Here is a 17,942-nt window from a genome sequence, read left to right on the forward strand (position 1 = left end):
CTGTGGAGCCTCAACCATCAAGTAGTTTCAGGACAGAGATTGATAAGTTTCCAGAAATTGAAGACATCAAGGGATTTGGGGATGGTGTGGGGAAATGGTGCTGAGATAGATCAGCGAATGGTCTCATTGAATGGTTGTGCAAGCTTGATGGGCCAAATGGCTGACTGTAGCTTCTAATTCTTAAGACAGGAACCAGTGAGCATGGATCTGTCAATGAGCCTGAATCAGCACCTTCAGGAGAATTGGGAGGGTGAATATTAGATACAGCAGAGTGAGAATGGAGGGAGAGTGTGTGGGATGGAGATTTACATCTATTGGAGAATGAGAGAGGAAAGAATGTTCCAGGGAAGCCATAATTGTCTGTTTTGAATTTCTACCCTGTACTGATGGTGATGTCCTTTGCAAATTATGTTTCACAGGATATTAGAAGAGGAGGAATCTCAAATATCACGTCTCGATCTGGCAGAGTCACTTGGTTCCTTGGGACCCGAATATCACTGGTCTTTGAATCTAAAAGGAGAAATGTTTGTCCGATATATCTCCTTCAAAAGATTTTAAACATTAGTGTGACTAATAAAGATCCGACACACACACACACACACCCCTGAGTGAGAATGTTCCAGTGCACTGACTGTGGAAAGAGGTTTAACCAGTTACAGAGCCAAAATAAATCACACCATTCAGAGCGGGGAAAGATTGTACACGTGTTCTGTGTTGTCAAGGTTTCAGCTGATTGCCCAACCTGGAGAGATACAAGGAGACACAAAACATGGAGAAACTGTGGACATGTAGAGACTGTATGAAGAGGTTCAAAGCCTCCAAGGAGCTGGCAGCTCATCGACGCATTCACACGGGAGAGAGGCCATTCACCTGCTCTCAGTGTGGGAAGGGATTCACTCTGTCATCCACCCTGCAGAAACACCAGCGAGTTCACACTGGGGAGAGGCCCTTCATCTGTTCTCAGTGTGGGAAGGGATTTACTCAATCATTCCACCTGCTGAGACACCAGCAAGTTCACACCGGGGAGAGGCCCTTCACCTGCTCCACATGTGGGAAGGGATTCACTCTGTCATCCCACCTGTTGAGACACCAGCAAGTTCACACTGGGGAGAGGCCGTTCACCTGCCCTGAGTGTGGGAAAGGATTCAGTGATTCATCCAGCTTGCAACTACACCAGCGAGTTCACACTGGGGAGCGACCATTCACCTGCTCTCAGTGTGGGAAGGGATTCACTCTTCTGGGCAACCTGGTGAGACACCGGCGAGTTCACACTGGGGAGAGGCCGTTCATCTGCTCTCAGTGTGGGAAGAGTTTCAGTGTTTCATCCAACCTGCAGAATCATAAGCGAGTTCACACTGGGGAGAGGCCATTCACATGCTCTCAATGTGGGAAGGGATTTCGTGATTCATCGCACTTGCTGAGACACCAACAAGTTCACGAGTGATTACACGTGTTAGATACTGCTCTCAATTACATCCAGGACTTTGTTTCATTCATTCTGGCAGTTGATCAGTCGGGTGGGTCGGATGGTTTCTTTGTGCTGGAATGGTCGGTCTCACGACTTGGCCTCCAGTGGGCTGATGCTCTCTGAGCCTTCTTGCGAATACATGGTTTGAAATTTAACAAGGATGACAGAATGAATGGGTGTTTGGCGGTGTGAAGATATTTTCTTCCCATTTCTGTTTGGAATCATCAAACTCATGCCACATTGCCGTGAAGATGGGCTATGGTGGTTCCATGATTCTTTTGTTAAATTTATCTGGATGTTTCTCACAGAAGAAAACTATCAGGATATGAGGGGAGGTTGTCTGAGTTGGTCTAGTAAACTAATTAAGAGGTATGATGGGAGACGGACAGTAGCTAATTTTTAAGGAATTATTACATATTTACAAAGGGTCAGGTAGCTCAGTTGGCTGGACGACTGGTTTAAATCCCGTACCAGCTGAGGTTATCCATGAAGATCCGGCCTTCTCAACATTAACCTCGCCTGAGGTGTGGTGACCCTCAGGTTAAATCACCACCAATCAGCTCTCTCTCTCTCAAAGGGGAGATCAGCCAATGGTTCTCTGGGACTTTGATGACTTTCATTTTACATAAATACAACAAATATAGATTGCTTTAAGGGACAAAGATCCTACAGGAAAAATGATGCAATCTGCGAAACAAGAAAAGTTACAGATTCCATTAGATCAAAGGAAGAGGCTCATAAAGTGGCCAAAATAGTAGTAAGTCTGAGGATTGGGAACTTGTTTTAGAATTCAGCAAAGGAGGACCAAGAAACTGATGAAGAGAAAATAGAATATGAGAGCAAACTGGGGAGAAGCATAAAAACTGACTGGAAAAGCTCCTATAGGAATGTGAAAAGGAAAAGATTCGCAAAGAAGGAAATGGCAGAGAAACTAAACAATGTGTGCCTGTCTTCACAGAGAAAGGTAGAGAAATAATTCCAAAAATACTAGAGAAACAAGGGACTCGTGAGCACGAGGAACTGAAAGTATTGGTATTAGTGAAAAAGTAGTACTGGAGAAATTAATGTGGTTGAAAGTTAATAAATCTCGAAAAGCTGATGCTCTCCATCCCAGAGTGTTGAAAGAGTGGATACATTGGTGATCATCTTTCAAAATTCTGTAGATTCTGGAATGGTTCCTGCAGATTGGAAGGTGGTAAATGTAACCCCAAAATAAAGGAGAGAGAGAAAACGGGGAACCGCAGACCCAGTAGCCTGACATCAGTAGGAGGGAAAATGCTACAATCTATTACAAAGGATGTGATAACATACAAATTAAGATCAGGAGTAGACCACTCGGCCCCTCGAGCCTGCTTCCCCATTCAATAAGTTCACGACTGATCTAGCGCAGTACGGCGATGCAGTGGTTACCTGCTGCCTCACTGCGCTGAGGATCCGGGTTCGATCCCGACCCTTGGTCACTGTCTGTGTGGAATTTCCACATTCTTCCCGTGCTTGCATGGGTTTCACCCCCACAACCCAAAGATGTGCAGGGTAGGTGGATTGGCCATATTAAATTGCCCCTCAATTAGAAAAAATGAATTGGGTACTCTAAATTTTTAAAAAAAGTTCACGGCTGATCGGATTGTAATCTCAGCTCCACATTCCTATTAGGATTTAGAAATCTATCAGTCTCTGCTTTAAACACACTCAATGACTGAGCTCCCACAGCCCTCTGGGGTAGAGGATTCCAAAGATTCACAACCCTCTGAGTGAAGAAATGTTTCCTCCGAGACCAGTCCTAAGTGGCTTCCCCCTTATTTTGAAATTGTGTCTCCTGGTTCTAGACTCTCTAACCAGGGGAAGCATCTCACCTGCACCTATCCTGTCTATTCCTTTCAGGATTTTGTAGTTTTCAGTGAGATCACTTCTCATTTGTTGCATTCTCTCTGTGGCAATAATATCTTTCCTAAGGTAAGGGGAGCAAAACTGCACACAGTACTCCAGCTGCGGTCTAACCAAGGTTCGAGACAATGGGCATATTCAGGTTGGTCTCATAACTTTGCTTCCAGTGGGCTGATGCTCTTTGAGCCTGGGAGAGCACATTTCCACTGAAATCATTTACAAAAGCTGATGAAGGACATTTAATTTTCCTGGATAGTAAATAGTGTTTTCCCCCCACTGCAGGTAGATCTAAAATACATACATTTGTCTCTGTTCCATTGAGTCTACAGCACAGGGCCAGGCCAGTCGGCTCAATTGGTCTCTGTCAGTATTAATGCTCCACATGAGCCTCCACCCACCCCTCTTCATCTCCCCCCGTCAGCATCTCCTTCTATTCCTTTCTCCCTCATGTATGTATCTCGCTTCCCCTTCAATGTATTCATGCTGTTCACCTCAACCACTCGCTGTGGTAGCGAGTTCCACATTCTCACCACTCGCTGGGTAAAGAGGTTTCTCATGAAATTCCTGGTGGATTATTGAACTCCTGAAAATGGATTCAAAATGCACGTAGCATTTGTAACCAAGGGATGAATTGTCAGCGCGGATAGAGATAAATGTGTGTCCTGATAGACATTACACAGACTTGGTTGAAACGTGACCAAGGCTGGGATCTAAATGTTGAATGATACTTGACAGATCGGAATGGCACGAAGCTCGGTAGGTGATGGGATCGCCCCTGTTTATTATGGATTACATTAGTTCAGTACTGAGAGACCACCTTAGCCTGAAAGATGAGGATGTGGAATCAATTTGGGTGAGATCAGAATAATAAAGATTTGATGTCTTCTGGGAGTAGTTAATGGGGCTCCTGACAGTATTTACACTGTACGTAGAGTGAACAGGAAGTGATAAATAAGGCTTGTAATTAATGTATCAAAATAATCATGGGTAACTTTAATTGAATGTAGATTGGAAGAATCAAATTGGCAAAGATAGCCTGGAACATGGGTTCATAAAGTATTTTGGGGAGAATTTCTTAGAGCTGTTTCTTCTAACCAATCGGAGCAATCTATCTGAGACCTCAATGTGCTGTGAGACAGGATTAACGAATAAACACTTTGTGATGGAGCATCTAGGTAACAGTGATCATAATGTTGTAGCAAAGTCCATATTATCATTTTAATAGTTTTGGTTTAGTTATGTTCGGTTATCACAGAATCAAAGTGTATGAATCAATTCACTCAATACGGAATTGTACTATGTGAGTCTCTGTCTTCAGGTGCACTCCTCCTTGACAAGTGACCTGTGCCACATTGTCTTAGGCCAAAGTAAGGTTACAGGACTAATGCTGAATGAGAATCTCGGTTACATTTTCTTGCAGGATTAGGGATTTCATGTGATGTTTTTGTCGTGTAATTGTGTGTGTCAATGCTGGAGAAATACTGTCTTAAATTGTATTTGCTTTTTAGCTGAAAGATTAATGTCACTCCTTCAAAGTATATACAGATTTTTTGCATTAGTGTTGGTTTTATTACCAGTTTCTGTAATATTGTAATTATGTAGTTTCTGTGACTTTTATTTTAATTTTATTTCTTATGAATTATGTAATTTATTAATAGAAAATGGTGTTTTGTGATATGTATCTTGCTGCTTGAACTTTGGCACACCGATCACCTTTATGCGTTTATTTTCTATGTTCTGTAGTAATTGCTGTATTAGTTTAAGTTTGTGTATCTCTTGTACTTTAAGTTCTTTGTATTTTAGTAACTTGCTTCCGGCATCAGCAGTCACTGAGAAGTTACACATAACACTTGAGATGTATCAGTTAGGACGATGAGCCTGACGAACATCAATCATGAGGAAATGATCCCACACATCCTCTTCTTACAAGTGCGTAGACACACAAATGACCTGTGTTGCCTTGTTATTTGAGAGGAAAATCGAGAAACTTAATAAAAACAGCCTGGAACAGCAGTCGCTTCTCAGCCTATTGGCTAAGATCAAGCTTCGATCTTGTAATGTCTCTCTTGTGGAGACAGTGAGTTGGATTCAATTTGTATTGGTTTTTGTAACAAGCACCGAGATGGATTAAGGCCTTGTCCTGTCCACTCTGTGCATTGGCTTTGTAACTTTAAGGATGGGATCAAATAAATTAAAAATAAAGAAAGGATGGTATCGCAAGTGACTGAGATCCTGGGCAACCAATTAGGAGTTAATGGAAAATAACATCAGCAAGCATGACCAAATTAATAGGAAGTGACATCAGCAAGGTGGCCAAGTTAATGGGAAATGACATCAGCAAGGTGACCAACATCCTTCAGAGACCAATCAGACATTGATCGTACACCATTTAACCAATCAGGGACTGATCATTTGCTTGGGCCAATCTGAACTGCAGGATACGACTGACAACGCATCAAGGTAGTTGCTGGAAAGGGTTCATGAGCTACAATTCTTTGGAGCTCAGTGCACAACACATGACTAAGAAGATAGACTGGTCAGCTGAAATCGCCACAGTCACCCAGAAGTCAAGAGCTGGTGATCCAGAGTGACCGGGCTGATCCACTGACTTTGTTAAGTATTGTGATTTTGTACATATTTCAATTAACTTAATAAATTCTGTGACAACGTCCTTGTACCCGGAATGGTCTGTAATGGTCAGGAGCTGCAGGTTCCTTTTAGATACTTGATACTTGACCTCATCCTCACCAATCTGCCTGCTGCAGATGCTTGTGGGGCTGTTTAGCACAGGGCTAAATCGCTGGCTTTGAAAGCAGGCCAGCAGCACGGTTCAATTCCCGTACCAGCCTCCCCGAACAGGAGCCAGAATGTGTGACTAGGGGCTTTTCACAGTAACTTCATTGAAGCCTACTTGTGACAATAAGCGATTTTCATTTCATATTATTTTTTCATATGTCCATGACAGTATTGGTAGAAGTGCTAACCGCTGCGCCACATGCTGCCCCATTTCACAACACATTCTGACGTGTAATTGATTTGAGTATTACAATTGAGATTGGAGGATGGCATGGTGGCGCAGTGGTCCAGTATTTAGCACTGCTGCCTCACAGCGCCGAGGGCCCGGGTTTGATCCCGGCCATGGGTCACTGTCCATGTGGCTTTTGCACATTCTCCCCGTGTCTGTGTGGATCTCACCCCACAACCAAAAGGAATGTTCAGGGTAGGTGGATTGGCCATGCTAAATTGCCCCTTAATTGGAAAAAAAAGAATTGGATACTCTAAATTTCTTTTAAAAAAAAAGAAACATCATTCAAAACACAGACAAACTTATTTAACTTCCAAAGTCTTCCATCTACATCTGGCACCTTCTCAGGAAGTTGCAGAAACACTGCCCTCGGGAGGTGATCCGAGCACAAATGCAGCTTTTATGTTTCTGAATGAAAAATGAAAATGAATGAATGAAAATCGCTTATTGTCACAAGTAGGCTTCAAAATGAAGTTACTGTGAAAAGCCCCTACTCGCCATATTCCTGCTCCTGTTCGGGGAGGCTGGTACGGGAATTGAACCGTGCTGCTGGTCTGCCTTGGTCTGCTTTAAAAGCCAGCAATTTCGCCCAGTGTGCTGAACTGACTTGCATTCCGAACTTCCCAACTAAGCTGCATTCCTAACTAAACTGACTTGCATTCTTGACTTACATTCGCAAGAAAATGTCACAAAAAGAGCCAAAGAAATTTCAGAATGACTTTTCCTGCTGTGGGTGAGTCCATAGGTTCGTAAGATATAGGAGCAGAATGAGGCCATTCGGCCCATCGAGGCTGCTCTGCCATTCGATCATGGCTGATATGTTCCTCATCTGCTACCTACAATGTTACAGGCCAAGAGCTGGATTGCAAAATCAGCCAGATCATCTCCTTCCTAGAATACATGACCTAGGAGCGGGAGTGGGCAATTTAGCCTCCCGAGCCCAACACCCTCAATATGATCATGGCTGATCCCATCCTGGCCCTGACTCCACCATCCTGCCTGCTCTCCACAACTGTTCAACCCATCACCAATCAAAACTCCATCTAACTCCTCCCTAAATTTACTCGATGTCCCTGCATCCACCGCACTCTGGGCCAGCGAATTCCACAGATTCACAGCCCTTTGGGAGAAGCAGCCCCTCCCCAAATTGGTCCCAAATCTGTTACCCCTCATTCCAAGACCTCCTGTCCCAGAATGCCCCATAAGAGGAAGCATCAGCTTCACGTCTACTCTGACCCCTTTATCTCCTAAGAGTTCTTCAAACCCCCAGCCACTAACCTTTCCTTTCCTTTGCCTTAAGTTCCATCCGGTTGGACCTTTTCTGCTCAGATGCATCGATGTGATGATGCTGGTTGACCTTTATCTGGGACCTCTGAACACACACCAATCTCTCTCCTACTGCCTAACTCTTTCTGTTTAGTCTCCCGTACGGCTTTATCCCCTCATTTGTCGGCAGCTACAAAACCCTCTCGGTGACGGGGACTTCAGCATTGCCCCAAACACATCCTTGGTATAAAACCGACAATTCCTGTCTGAAATGTTCCAGTTATTGAAATGACATTGAATGGACATCAAAGAAACAGACCAGAAACAGCTCCCTGAGGTTCTGAGGAGGCCCCAGTGGGCAGTCAGACTGAACTAAACACGGGTGGTATAAAACAAACAATACTCACCCCGGTATCTGCTGTCCACGGGGTCTTTCCTTTAATCAGAGCCGTCAGTGGATCCTGTTCCTGACACCAGGTTGTTGTGGGACAAATGTCACTCGGAGTCCAGAGTTGGTTAAAGTTTGGGAATCTTTATTACAAACATGCAGGGAATGCTTCAGCGAACCGAAGCATCTGTGGGAGTAGTTACAATAACACACGTTTATACACAGTACAGTTGCAGCTGTTTTGTCTGTAAGTTAGTGGGAAAGTACAGGATGTAAAGGAAACAACTCGAAAACAGCTCAGAATTATTGGCTATAGTGACTTTATCTTTTCCAAAACATTTCTAGGAAAACAATAGCCAGACTAGTAATCCAAAGACCCAGGGTAATGCAATAGGGCTCCAGGTTCAGCAGATGGTGAAATTTGAATTCACTAAACATCTGGAATTAAAACTCATCAATCACCATGAAAGCATTGCCGATTGTTGTAAAATCCCATTTAGTTCACTGATGTCTGTTAGGGAAGGAAATCTGCCATGCTGACCTGGTCTGGTCTACTTGGGACTTCAGATCCACAGCAATGTGGTTGACTCTTAACTGCAGCCACTCAGTTCAAAGGCAATTAAGGATGGGTAACAAATGCAGCCTAGCCAATAATGCCCACATCCCATGAATGAAGAAACAAAGAGCAGATGTGCAGGTCAATGGTTCTGGTGGAAAATACAGAGAGAGAGACAGAGAGGGTTTTCATAAATATAACTCACTTTATTTTTTTTTAAAGATATATTTTATTCAAGATATTTTGGCAAAACATAACAGTACATAGTGTTTCCTTTATACATCAATAAAACAATATAAATAACAATGGCCAGTTTTAAACAAATAAAGAAATAATATTTGAACAAAATCAAAAACAAAACTAAATGGCAACTGCCTTGTCCACAATAAATACTCTCCAAAAATACAATCCAACAATCCAATATACAATTACATATACCAAATACCTATGCATATACAATAACATCCCTGAGAGTCCTTCTGATTCCTCCCCCCCCTCCCGGGTTGCTGCTGCTGTCTTCTTCTTTTTTCTTCTTTTCCATTCCCTCTATCTTTCTGTGAGGTATTCGACGAACGGTTGCCACCGCCTGGTGAACCCTTGAGCCGACCCCCTTAGAACGAACTTAATCCGTTTCAACTTTATAAACCCTGCCATGTCATTTATCCAGGTCTCCACACCCGGGGGCTTGGCTTCCTTCCACATTAACAATATCCTGCGCCGGGCTACTAGGGATGCAAAGGCCAAAACATCAGCCTCTTTCGCCTCCTGCACTCCCGGCTCTTCTGCAACCCCAAATATAGCCAGCCCCCAGCTTGGTTCGACCTGGACCCCCACCACCTTCGAAAGCACCTTTGCCACCCCCACCCAAAATCCCTGTAGTGCCGGGCATGACCAGAACATGTGGGTGTGATTCGCTGGGCTTCTCGAGCATCTCGCACACCTATCCTCTACTCCAAAAAATTTACTGAGCCGTGCTCCAGTCATATGCGCCCTGTGTAACACCTTAAATTGTATCAGGCTTAGCCTGGCACACGAGGACGATGAGTTTACCCTACTTAGGGCATCAGCCCACAGCCCCTCCTCAATCTCCTCCCCCAGCTCTTCTTCCCATTTCCCTTTCAGCTCATCTACCATGATCTCCCCTTCGTCCCTCATTTCCCTATATATGTCTGACACCTTACCGTCCCCCACCCATGTCTCTGAGATCACTCTATCCTGCACCTCCTGCATCGGGAGCTGCGGGAATTCCCTCACCTGTTGCCTCGCAAAAGCCCTCAGTTGCATATACCGAAATGCATTCCCTTGGGGCAACCCATATTTTTCCGTCAGCGCTCCCAGACTCACAAACGTCCCATCTACGAACAGATCTCTCAATTGTGTTACCCCTACTCTTTGCCATGCTCCAAATCCCCCATCTATTCTCCCCGGAACAAACCTATGGTTATTTCTTATCGGGGACCGCACCGAGGCTCCCGTCTTTCCCCTATGCCGTCTCCACTGCCCCCAAATTTTCAGTGTAGCCACCACCACTGGGCTTGTGGTGTATTTCTTCGGTGAGAACGGCAACGGCGCCGTCACCATAGCTTGTAGGCTAGTCCCCCTGCAGGACGCCCTCTCCAATCTCTTCCACGCCGCTCCCTCTTCTTCTCCCATCCACTTACACACCATTGAGATATTGGCGGCCCAGTAGTACTCACTTAGGCTCGGTAGTGCCAGCCCCCCCCTATCCCTACTACGCTGCAAAAATCCCCTCCTCACTCTCGGGGTCTTCCCGGCCCACACAAAACTCATAATACTCTTCTCAATTCTTTTAAAATAAGCCTTCGTGACCACCACTGGGAGGCACTGAAACACAAAAAGGAATCTCGGGAGGACCACCATTTTAACCGCCTGCACCCTCCCTGCCAGTGACAGGGACACCATGTCCCATCTCTTAAAGTCCTCCTCCATCTGCTCCACCAACCGCGTTAAATTTAGCCGATGCAATGTACCCCAATTCTTGGCTATCTGGATCCCCAAGTACCGAAAGTCCCTTGTTACCTTCCTCAGCGGTAAGTCCCCTATTTCTCTGCTCTGCTCCCCTGAATGCACCACAAACAACTCACTTTTCCCCATGTTCAATTTATACCCTGAAAAAACTCCAAACTCCCCAAGTATCCGCATTATCTCTGGCATCCCCTCCGCCGGGTCCGCCACATATAACAACAAATCGTCCGCATACAGAGATACCCGGTGTTCTTCTCCTCCCCTGAGTACTCCCCTCCACTTCCTGGAACCCCTCAATGCTATTGCCAGGGGCTCAATCACCAGTGCAAACAATAATGGGGACAGAGGACATCCCTGCCTCGTCCCTCTATGGAGCCGAAAATATTCAGACCCCCGTCCATTCGTGACTACGCTCGCCATCGGGGCCCTATACAGCAGCTGTACCCATCTAATATACCCATCTTCAAAGCCGAATCTCCTCAGCACCTCCCACAAATAATCCCACTCCACTCTATCAAATGCTTTCTCGGCATCCATCGCCACCACTATCTCCGCTTCCCCCTCTGGTTGGGGCATCATCATTACCCCTAGCAGCCTCCGTATATTCGTATTCAGCTGTCTCCCCTTCACAAACCCAGTTTGGTCCTCATGGACCACCCCCGGGACACAATCCTCTATCCTCATTGCCATTACTTTGGCCAGAATCTTGGCGTCCACGTTCAGGAGGGAAATAGGCCTATAGGACCCGCATTGCAGCGGGTCTTTTTCCTTCTTTAGGAGGAGCGATATCGTTGCCTCTGACATAGTCGGGGGCAGCTGCCACCTTTCCCTCGCCTCATTAAAGGTTCTCATCAGTAGCGGGGCGAGCAAGTCCACATATTTCTTGTAAAATTCAACTGGGAATCCGTCTGGTCCCGGGGCCTTCCCCGCCTGCATGCTCCTAATTCCTTTCACTACTTCCTCCGTTTCAATCTGTGCTCCCAGTCCCACCCTCTCCTGCTCCTCCACCTTAGGAAATTCCAGCTGGTCCAGAAAACACATCATTCTCTCCTTCCCATCCGGGGGCTGAGCTTCATATAATCTTTCATAGAATGCCTTGAACACTCCATTCACTCTCTCCGCTCCCCGCTCCATCTCTCCCTCGTCATCTCTCACTCCCCCTATCTCCCTCGCTGCTCCCCTTTTCCTCAGTTGGTGGGCCAGCAACCTGCTCGCCTTCTCCCCATATTCGTACTGTACACCCTGTGCCTTCCTCCACTGTGCCTCTGCAGTACCCGTAGTCAGCAAATCAAATTCTACATGTAGCCTTTGCCTTTCCCTGTATAGTCCCTCCTCCGGTGCCTCCGCATATTGCCTGTCCACCCTCAGAAGTTCTTTCAGCAACCGCTCCCGTTCCCTACTCTCCTGCTTTCCTTTATGTGCCCTGATTGATATCAGCTCCCCTCTAACCACTGCCTTCAGCGCCTCCCAGACCACTCCCATCTGGACCTCCCCATTATCATTGAGTTCCAAGTACCTTTCAATACACCTCCTCACCCTTAAGCACACCCCCTCGTCCGCCAATAGTCCCATGTCCATTCTCCAGGGTGGACGCTGTTCTTTTTCCTCCCCTATCTCCAAGTCCACCCAATGTGGAGCGTGATCCGAAATAGCTATAGCCGTATACTCCGTCCCCGTCACCTTCGGGATCAGCGCCCTTCCCAAAACAAAAAAGTCTATCCGTGAATAAACTTTGTGGACATAGGAGAAAAACAAAAACTCCTTACTCCTAGGTCTACTAAATCTCCAGGGGTCTACTCCTCCCATCTGCTCCATAAAGTCCTTAAGCACCCTAGCTGCTGCCGGCCTCCTTCCGGTCCTGGACCTCGATCTGTCCAGCCCTGGTTCCAGCACCGTGTTAAAATCTCCCCCCATTACCAGCTGCCCCGCCTCTAGGTCCGGGATACGTCCTAGCATGCGCCTGATAAAGTTGGCATCATCCCAGTTCGGGGCATATACGTTCACTAAGACCACCGCCTCCCCCTGTAATTTGCCACTCACCATCACGTATCTGCCCCCACTATCCGCCACTATGGTCTTTGCCTCAAACATTACCCGCTTCCCCACTAGTATAGCCACCCCCCTGTTTTTCGCATCCAGCCCCGAATGAAACACCTGCCCCACCCATCCTTTGCGTAGTCTGACCTGGTCTATCAGTTTCAAATGCGTCTCCTGTAGCATAACCACATCTGCCTTAAGTTTCTTTAGGTGTGCGAGTACCCGTGCCCTCTTTATCGGCCCGTTCAGCCCTCTCACATTCCACATGATCAGCCGGGTTGGGGGGCTCTTTACCCCCCCCCTTGTCGACTAGCCATCCCCTTTTTTAACCAGCTCCTCACCCGGTTCCCACGTAGCTGTGTCCCCCCAGGAGGCGCCCCCCCCGCCCCGCCCACCCCACCCCATACCAGCTCCCCCTTCTCCCCAGCAGCAGCAACCCAGTTAACCCCCCCCCCGCTAGATCCCCCACTAGCGTAATTGCACCCCCCATGTTGCTCCCGGAAGTCAGCAAACTCTGGCCGACCTCGGCTTCCCCCGTGACCTCGGCTCGCACTGTGCGACGCCCCCTCCTTCCTGCTTCCCTGTTCCCGCCATAATTATCATAGCGCGGGAACAAAGCCCGTGCTTCCCTTTTGGCCCCGCCCCCAATGGCTGACGCCCCCAGCTCCTCCACCTCCCTCCCTCCCTCCCCCACAACAAGGGGAAGAGAGAAAAGTTACCGGGTCGCAGGATTAACAACTTAAAAATCATCTCTCCTCTCCCCCCTTTTTCCCCCCTCTTCGCCCCCCATATTCGCCCCACCACTTTGTCTCAAAAGTTCTTTTTTTTTATATAACCCACTTATTCCAATTTCTCTTCGACAATAAATGTCCATGCCTCATCCGCCGTTTCAAAGTAGTGGTGTTTCCCTTGATGTGTGACCCACAGTCTTGCCGGCTGCAGCATTCCAAATTTGACCTTCCTTTTATGAAGCACCGCCTTGGCCCGATTGAAGCTCGCCCTCCTTCTCGCCACCTCCGCACTCCAATCCTGATATACGCGGATCACCGCATTCTCCCACCTACTGCTCCGAGTTTTCTTTGCCCATCTGAGGACCATCTCTCTGTCCTTATATCGGAGAAATCTCACCACTATGGCTCGGGGAATTTCTCCAGCCCTCGGTCTTCGCGCCATAACTTGATAGGCTCCCTCCACCTCCAACGGACCCGTCGGGGCCTCCGATCCCATTAACGAGTGCAGCATCGTGCTCACATATGCCCCGACGTCCGCCCCCTCTGCACCCTCGGGAAGACCAAGAATCCTTAAATTCTTCCTCCTCGCATTATTCTCTAGCACCTCCAGCCTTTCCACACACCTTTTATGGTGTGCCTCGTGCATCTCCGTCTTCACCACCAGGCCCTGTATATCGTCCTCATTCTCGGCAGCCTTTGCCTTCACGACCCGAAGCTCCTGCTCCTGGGTCTTTTGCTCATCCTTTAGCCCTTCAATCGCCTGTAATATCGGGGCCAACAGCTCCTTCTTCATCTCCTTTTTAAGTTCTTCCATGCAGCGCTTCAAGAACTCGTGTTGTTCAGGGCCCCATATTAAACTGCCACCTTCCGACGCCATCTTGGTTTTTGCTTGCCTTCCTTGCCGCTGCTCTAAAGGATCCACCGCAATCCGGCCACTTTCCTCTCCTTTTTCCATCCGTGTCCAGGGGGGATTCCCTTCTGGTTTAGCGCACAGTGCTTTTAGCCGTTAAAATTGCCGTTGGGGCTCTTATTCAGAGCCCAAAAGTCCGTTCCACCGGGAACTGCCGAAACGTGTGACTTAGCTGGTCATCGCCGCACCCGGACGTCTATAACTCACTTTATAACTCATCTCAATCATATTAACACTTCATTCCCATATCACACTCGATGGGCTGAATGGCCTCCTTCTCAGAGCTATCCATCTGATTGAGCAGCTGAAATTGTTCCTTTTCCATCTCTCCAACTCACTGAAGTCCCTCATCCCTGGTGCCATTCTCGTAATCTCCTCTGCATCCTCTCTGAGAACTTCACAACTTTCCAAACGTGTGGGCCCATATATCGGGTTGCATTCCAAAGGGATAGAATTGTAGCTACTTAGATAGCTAACACTGCTGCCTCACAGTGCCAGGGACCCGCATTCAATTCCAGCCTTGGTTGACTGTGGAGTTTTCACTTTCTCACCTTGTCTGCGTGAGTTACCTCCAGGTACTCCAGCTTCCTCCCACAGTCCAAAGGTGTGGAAGTTAGCTGGGTTGGTCATGATAAAAGATTGTGCCTTATTGTCCAATGAATTGGACCGGGTGCTGGAAGGTGGGATTAGAAAGGTCACCTCGAAAGGTCTGGTGGGGGTTCCCTTGGTTGCCGGAACACACCCTGCTGGAGCGACTGCTGCTTCCGGATGTGGAAGGGGAGGGAAAAACTGGGAATATATATAAGTGGCTGGGGGAGCAGGGAGGTGAGCGGGTGGTGAAGATCAAGGAGAAATGGGAAGCAGAGTTGGGAATGGAGATCAATTGGGGAGTATGGAGTGAGGCACTGTGAAGGGTAAATGGGACCTCCTCTTGTGCAAGGATGAGCCTGATAGAGTTTAAGGAGGTGCACAGGGTGCATATGACTGGGCGAGAATGAGTGGGTTCTTCCAGGGGGTAGCAGATGAGTGTGAGAGGTGTGGGCGGGGGCCAGCGAATCCCGCGCACATGTTTTGGGGTTGCGAAACATTGGAAAGATTCTGGGCAGGAGTGTTCGCAGTCTTAGCCAGGATAATGGAGGAGGTGGAGGACCCGGACCCTTTGGTGGTGATATTTGGGGTTTCAGAGAAGCCGGAGCTCATGGAGAGGAGGAAGGCTGATGTCGTGGCCTTCGCCTCTCTGATTGCACAGTGGCAAATTTTGCTGTAGTGGCGGTCGGCATCGCCACCGGGGGTAGCGGCTTGGTTGGGTGACCTGTACGGCTTCCTACGGTTAGAGAAGATAAAGTACGAGTTAAGGGTGCAGCAGGGGAGTTTGAGAAAAGGTGGGGGATGTTTGTGACCATGTTTGAGGAGCTGTTCGTCGCAGTGGGGTGGGGGTTGAGAAAGGGAAAAATTCTGTACAGACAGTATAGTTGATTGTTGGGAAGTATGTTTCCCGGGGTGTTTACTTGCTGTCACCTGCTTTGATACATGTTTGTAATAAAATACGTTTAAGAAAAAGAAAAGCCAACTGGGTGTTGGCTAATGTGGAGCATCAATACTGACAGAGAGGGATTGAGCCAACTGGCCGGGCCCTGTGCTGTAGACTCAAAGGAACAGAGACAAATGTATTTATTTTAGATCTACTTGTAGTGGGGGAAAAACACTGGTCTGGATTCTTCCTAGCCCCGTGCCGAAATCGCGTTTGGCGCGGGGGCGGAGAATCATCTTTCCCAACGAAATCGGGCCCAGTGATTCTCCGGGTGCCGAATATCCGCCCGTTCGCGAATTACGCCGTGCGGCTGTGGGGCCATTGCCAGGGGCCCGCCCAGTGATACTTCGCTTCCAACCGGCCGAGTTCCCGACGGCTTGGAACTAACATGGTTTGGCCGGTCAGGATGGTGCTGGTGGGGGGCGTGTAGTCATCTGGGATGGCCACTTCCCGATTACAAAATGGACACTTTGCAAAGATTGCACGGAAAATGGACAATACCGAGAAAGCAAACAGGTTCAGGGTTTGTCTGTATATTGGAGCCGCAGCTCCCAGACAAGACCAAAACTGCAAACCCATTAGCATACTAATGGCCCATCTCCGGGGACAAAAGAGTAACATTTGAGTAACCGATACTAAGGCAGACACCCCGGCGCCAGAGGAGACCAGAACAAAGCAGGCCAATGCCCACCTAGGACACGCCCAGCCATCAGGGCACCCACACCTTTATTGGAGGAAATCAATAGGAACGATTGAGAAACGGCCAAATTCAAGGCCCGCCCAAAAGCGCGCAAAGCCCCTTTTGGGTATAAGAAAGATCCCCCGAGAGAGAATCGCTCTCGTGGCTCCGGCTCTCACCAAAGAGAGACCTTCCCAAAAGCTGCACCAGAACAAGTTAGTCCAAGGTCAACGCACGCTACCAGACAGACGCCCTTAGCTGTTATCCCATACCAGTTCCACCCCAGCAGCCTCAGAAGCGAACAACGACCACTGTTCCTCTGACTGAATGGGTGCCCGAAGCTAAGTCTAGGCTTTAGCAGTAGTGATAGGTTAGTCTGTAGTATTTCGTGCATGAGTAAATATTGCTGTGTGTGTAAATAAATAGTATTGACTTTGAACTAACTAACTGGTGTACCGACTCTTTGATCAGTATTGGGGTTTGAACCTTGTGGAGGTATCGAAAGATACCTGGCGACTCCAGAGCAAAACGTAATTAGAACTAAGGAAGGCGACCATATGGGCCGCCATATTCAGAGCCAAATAAAGAGAAACACAATTAGCAACAGGCGGGGGGTCGGGCGCCAGGGTGGGGCCTTATGGGCGGCCGTTGGGAGAGATCGAGCTGGATGGATGGATGGATCCTCGGGCTGAAGGCCTACATCTTCAGGTGCCTCCGTGGTCCGCCATGGCCCTCAGTGTGTCTGCTGGAGGCCGCCACCGTGCGCACGCGCGGACTCTGAACCGGAAGTGCGGGGGCCTACATCTGCAGCAAAAGCTGTGTGAAGCACTCCGGGTCCCTGCTAGCTCCCTGAAGGCAAGTGAATCGGGTTCGATTTTTTTTCAGGAAACCCAGGAGTGCAGTGGCGACTGAGCCCCATTTTGGGAGAATCCACCCCACTATTTACTATCCAGGATTAAATAAATGTCCCTCACCAACTTTTGTGGATCATTTCAGTGGAAACGTTCTCTCCCAGGCTCTTGTACAGCACAGGAAGAGGCCATTCAGCCCACCTTGTCTGTGCCAGCCTAAGGACACCCAGGTTCCCTTTCTAATCCACCTTCCTGCACCCGGTCCATTGCCCTGTAGCTTACAGCACTTACGGTGCAGGTCGAGGTACTTTTAAAAAGAGTATAGGATCTCTGCCTCCACCACCATCCCGGGCAGTGAATTCCAGAGTCCCACTACACTCTGCGTAAGTACGTTCTTCCTCATGTCTCCTCTACACCTGCTGGCACTTATCTTGAATCCATGTCCCCTGGTTCTAGAATTCTCCACCAAGGGAAACAATTTTATCCTGTCCACCCTATCTCTTCCCCTCATAATTTTGCACACCTCAATTAAGTCACCCCTCAGCCTCCTTTGTTCCAAGGAAAATAACCCCAATGTATCTAATCTCTCCTCGTAGCCACACGTTTCTAGCCCTAGGAACATTCCTGTAA

The 17,942-nt window shown here is 47.9% G+C and overlaps 1 protein-coding gene across 1 annotated transcript in view; it reads left to right on the top strand.

Moving 5' to 3' along the window:
* LOC140418065 (uncharacterized) overlaps positions 1-17,942 on the top strand; it is a 170,260-nt gene that overhangs the window by 1,805 nt on the left and 150,513 nt on the right. The window contains exons 2-3 of the mRNA XM_072501492.1: positions 420-1,440; positions 3,295-3,421. Coding sequence (XP_072357593.1) covers positions 770-1,440; positions 3,295-3,421 — 798 coding nt within the window. The 5' untranslated portion in view covers positions 420-769. The remainder of the gene's footprint in view (positions 1-419; positions 1,441-3,294; positions 3,422-17,942) is intronic.

Source organism: Scyliorhinus torazame, chromosome 5, assembly GCF_047496885.1.
Source record: "Scyliorhinus torazame isolate Kashiwa2021f chromosome 5, sScyTor2.1, whole genome shotgun sequence".
In the NCBI taxonomy this organism is placed as follows: domain Eukaryota; kingdom Metazoa; phylum Chordata; class Chondrichthyes; order Carcharhiniformes; family Scyliorhinidae; genus Scyliorhinus; species Scyliorhinus torazame.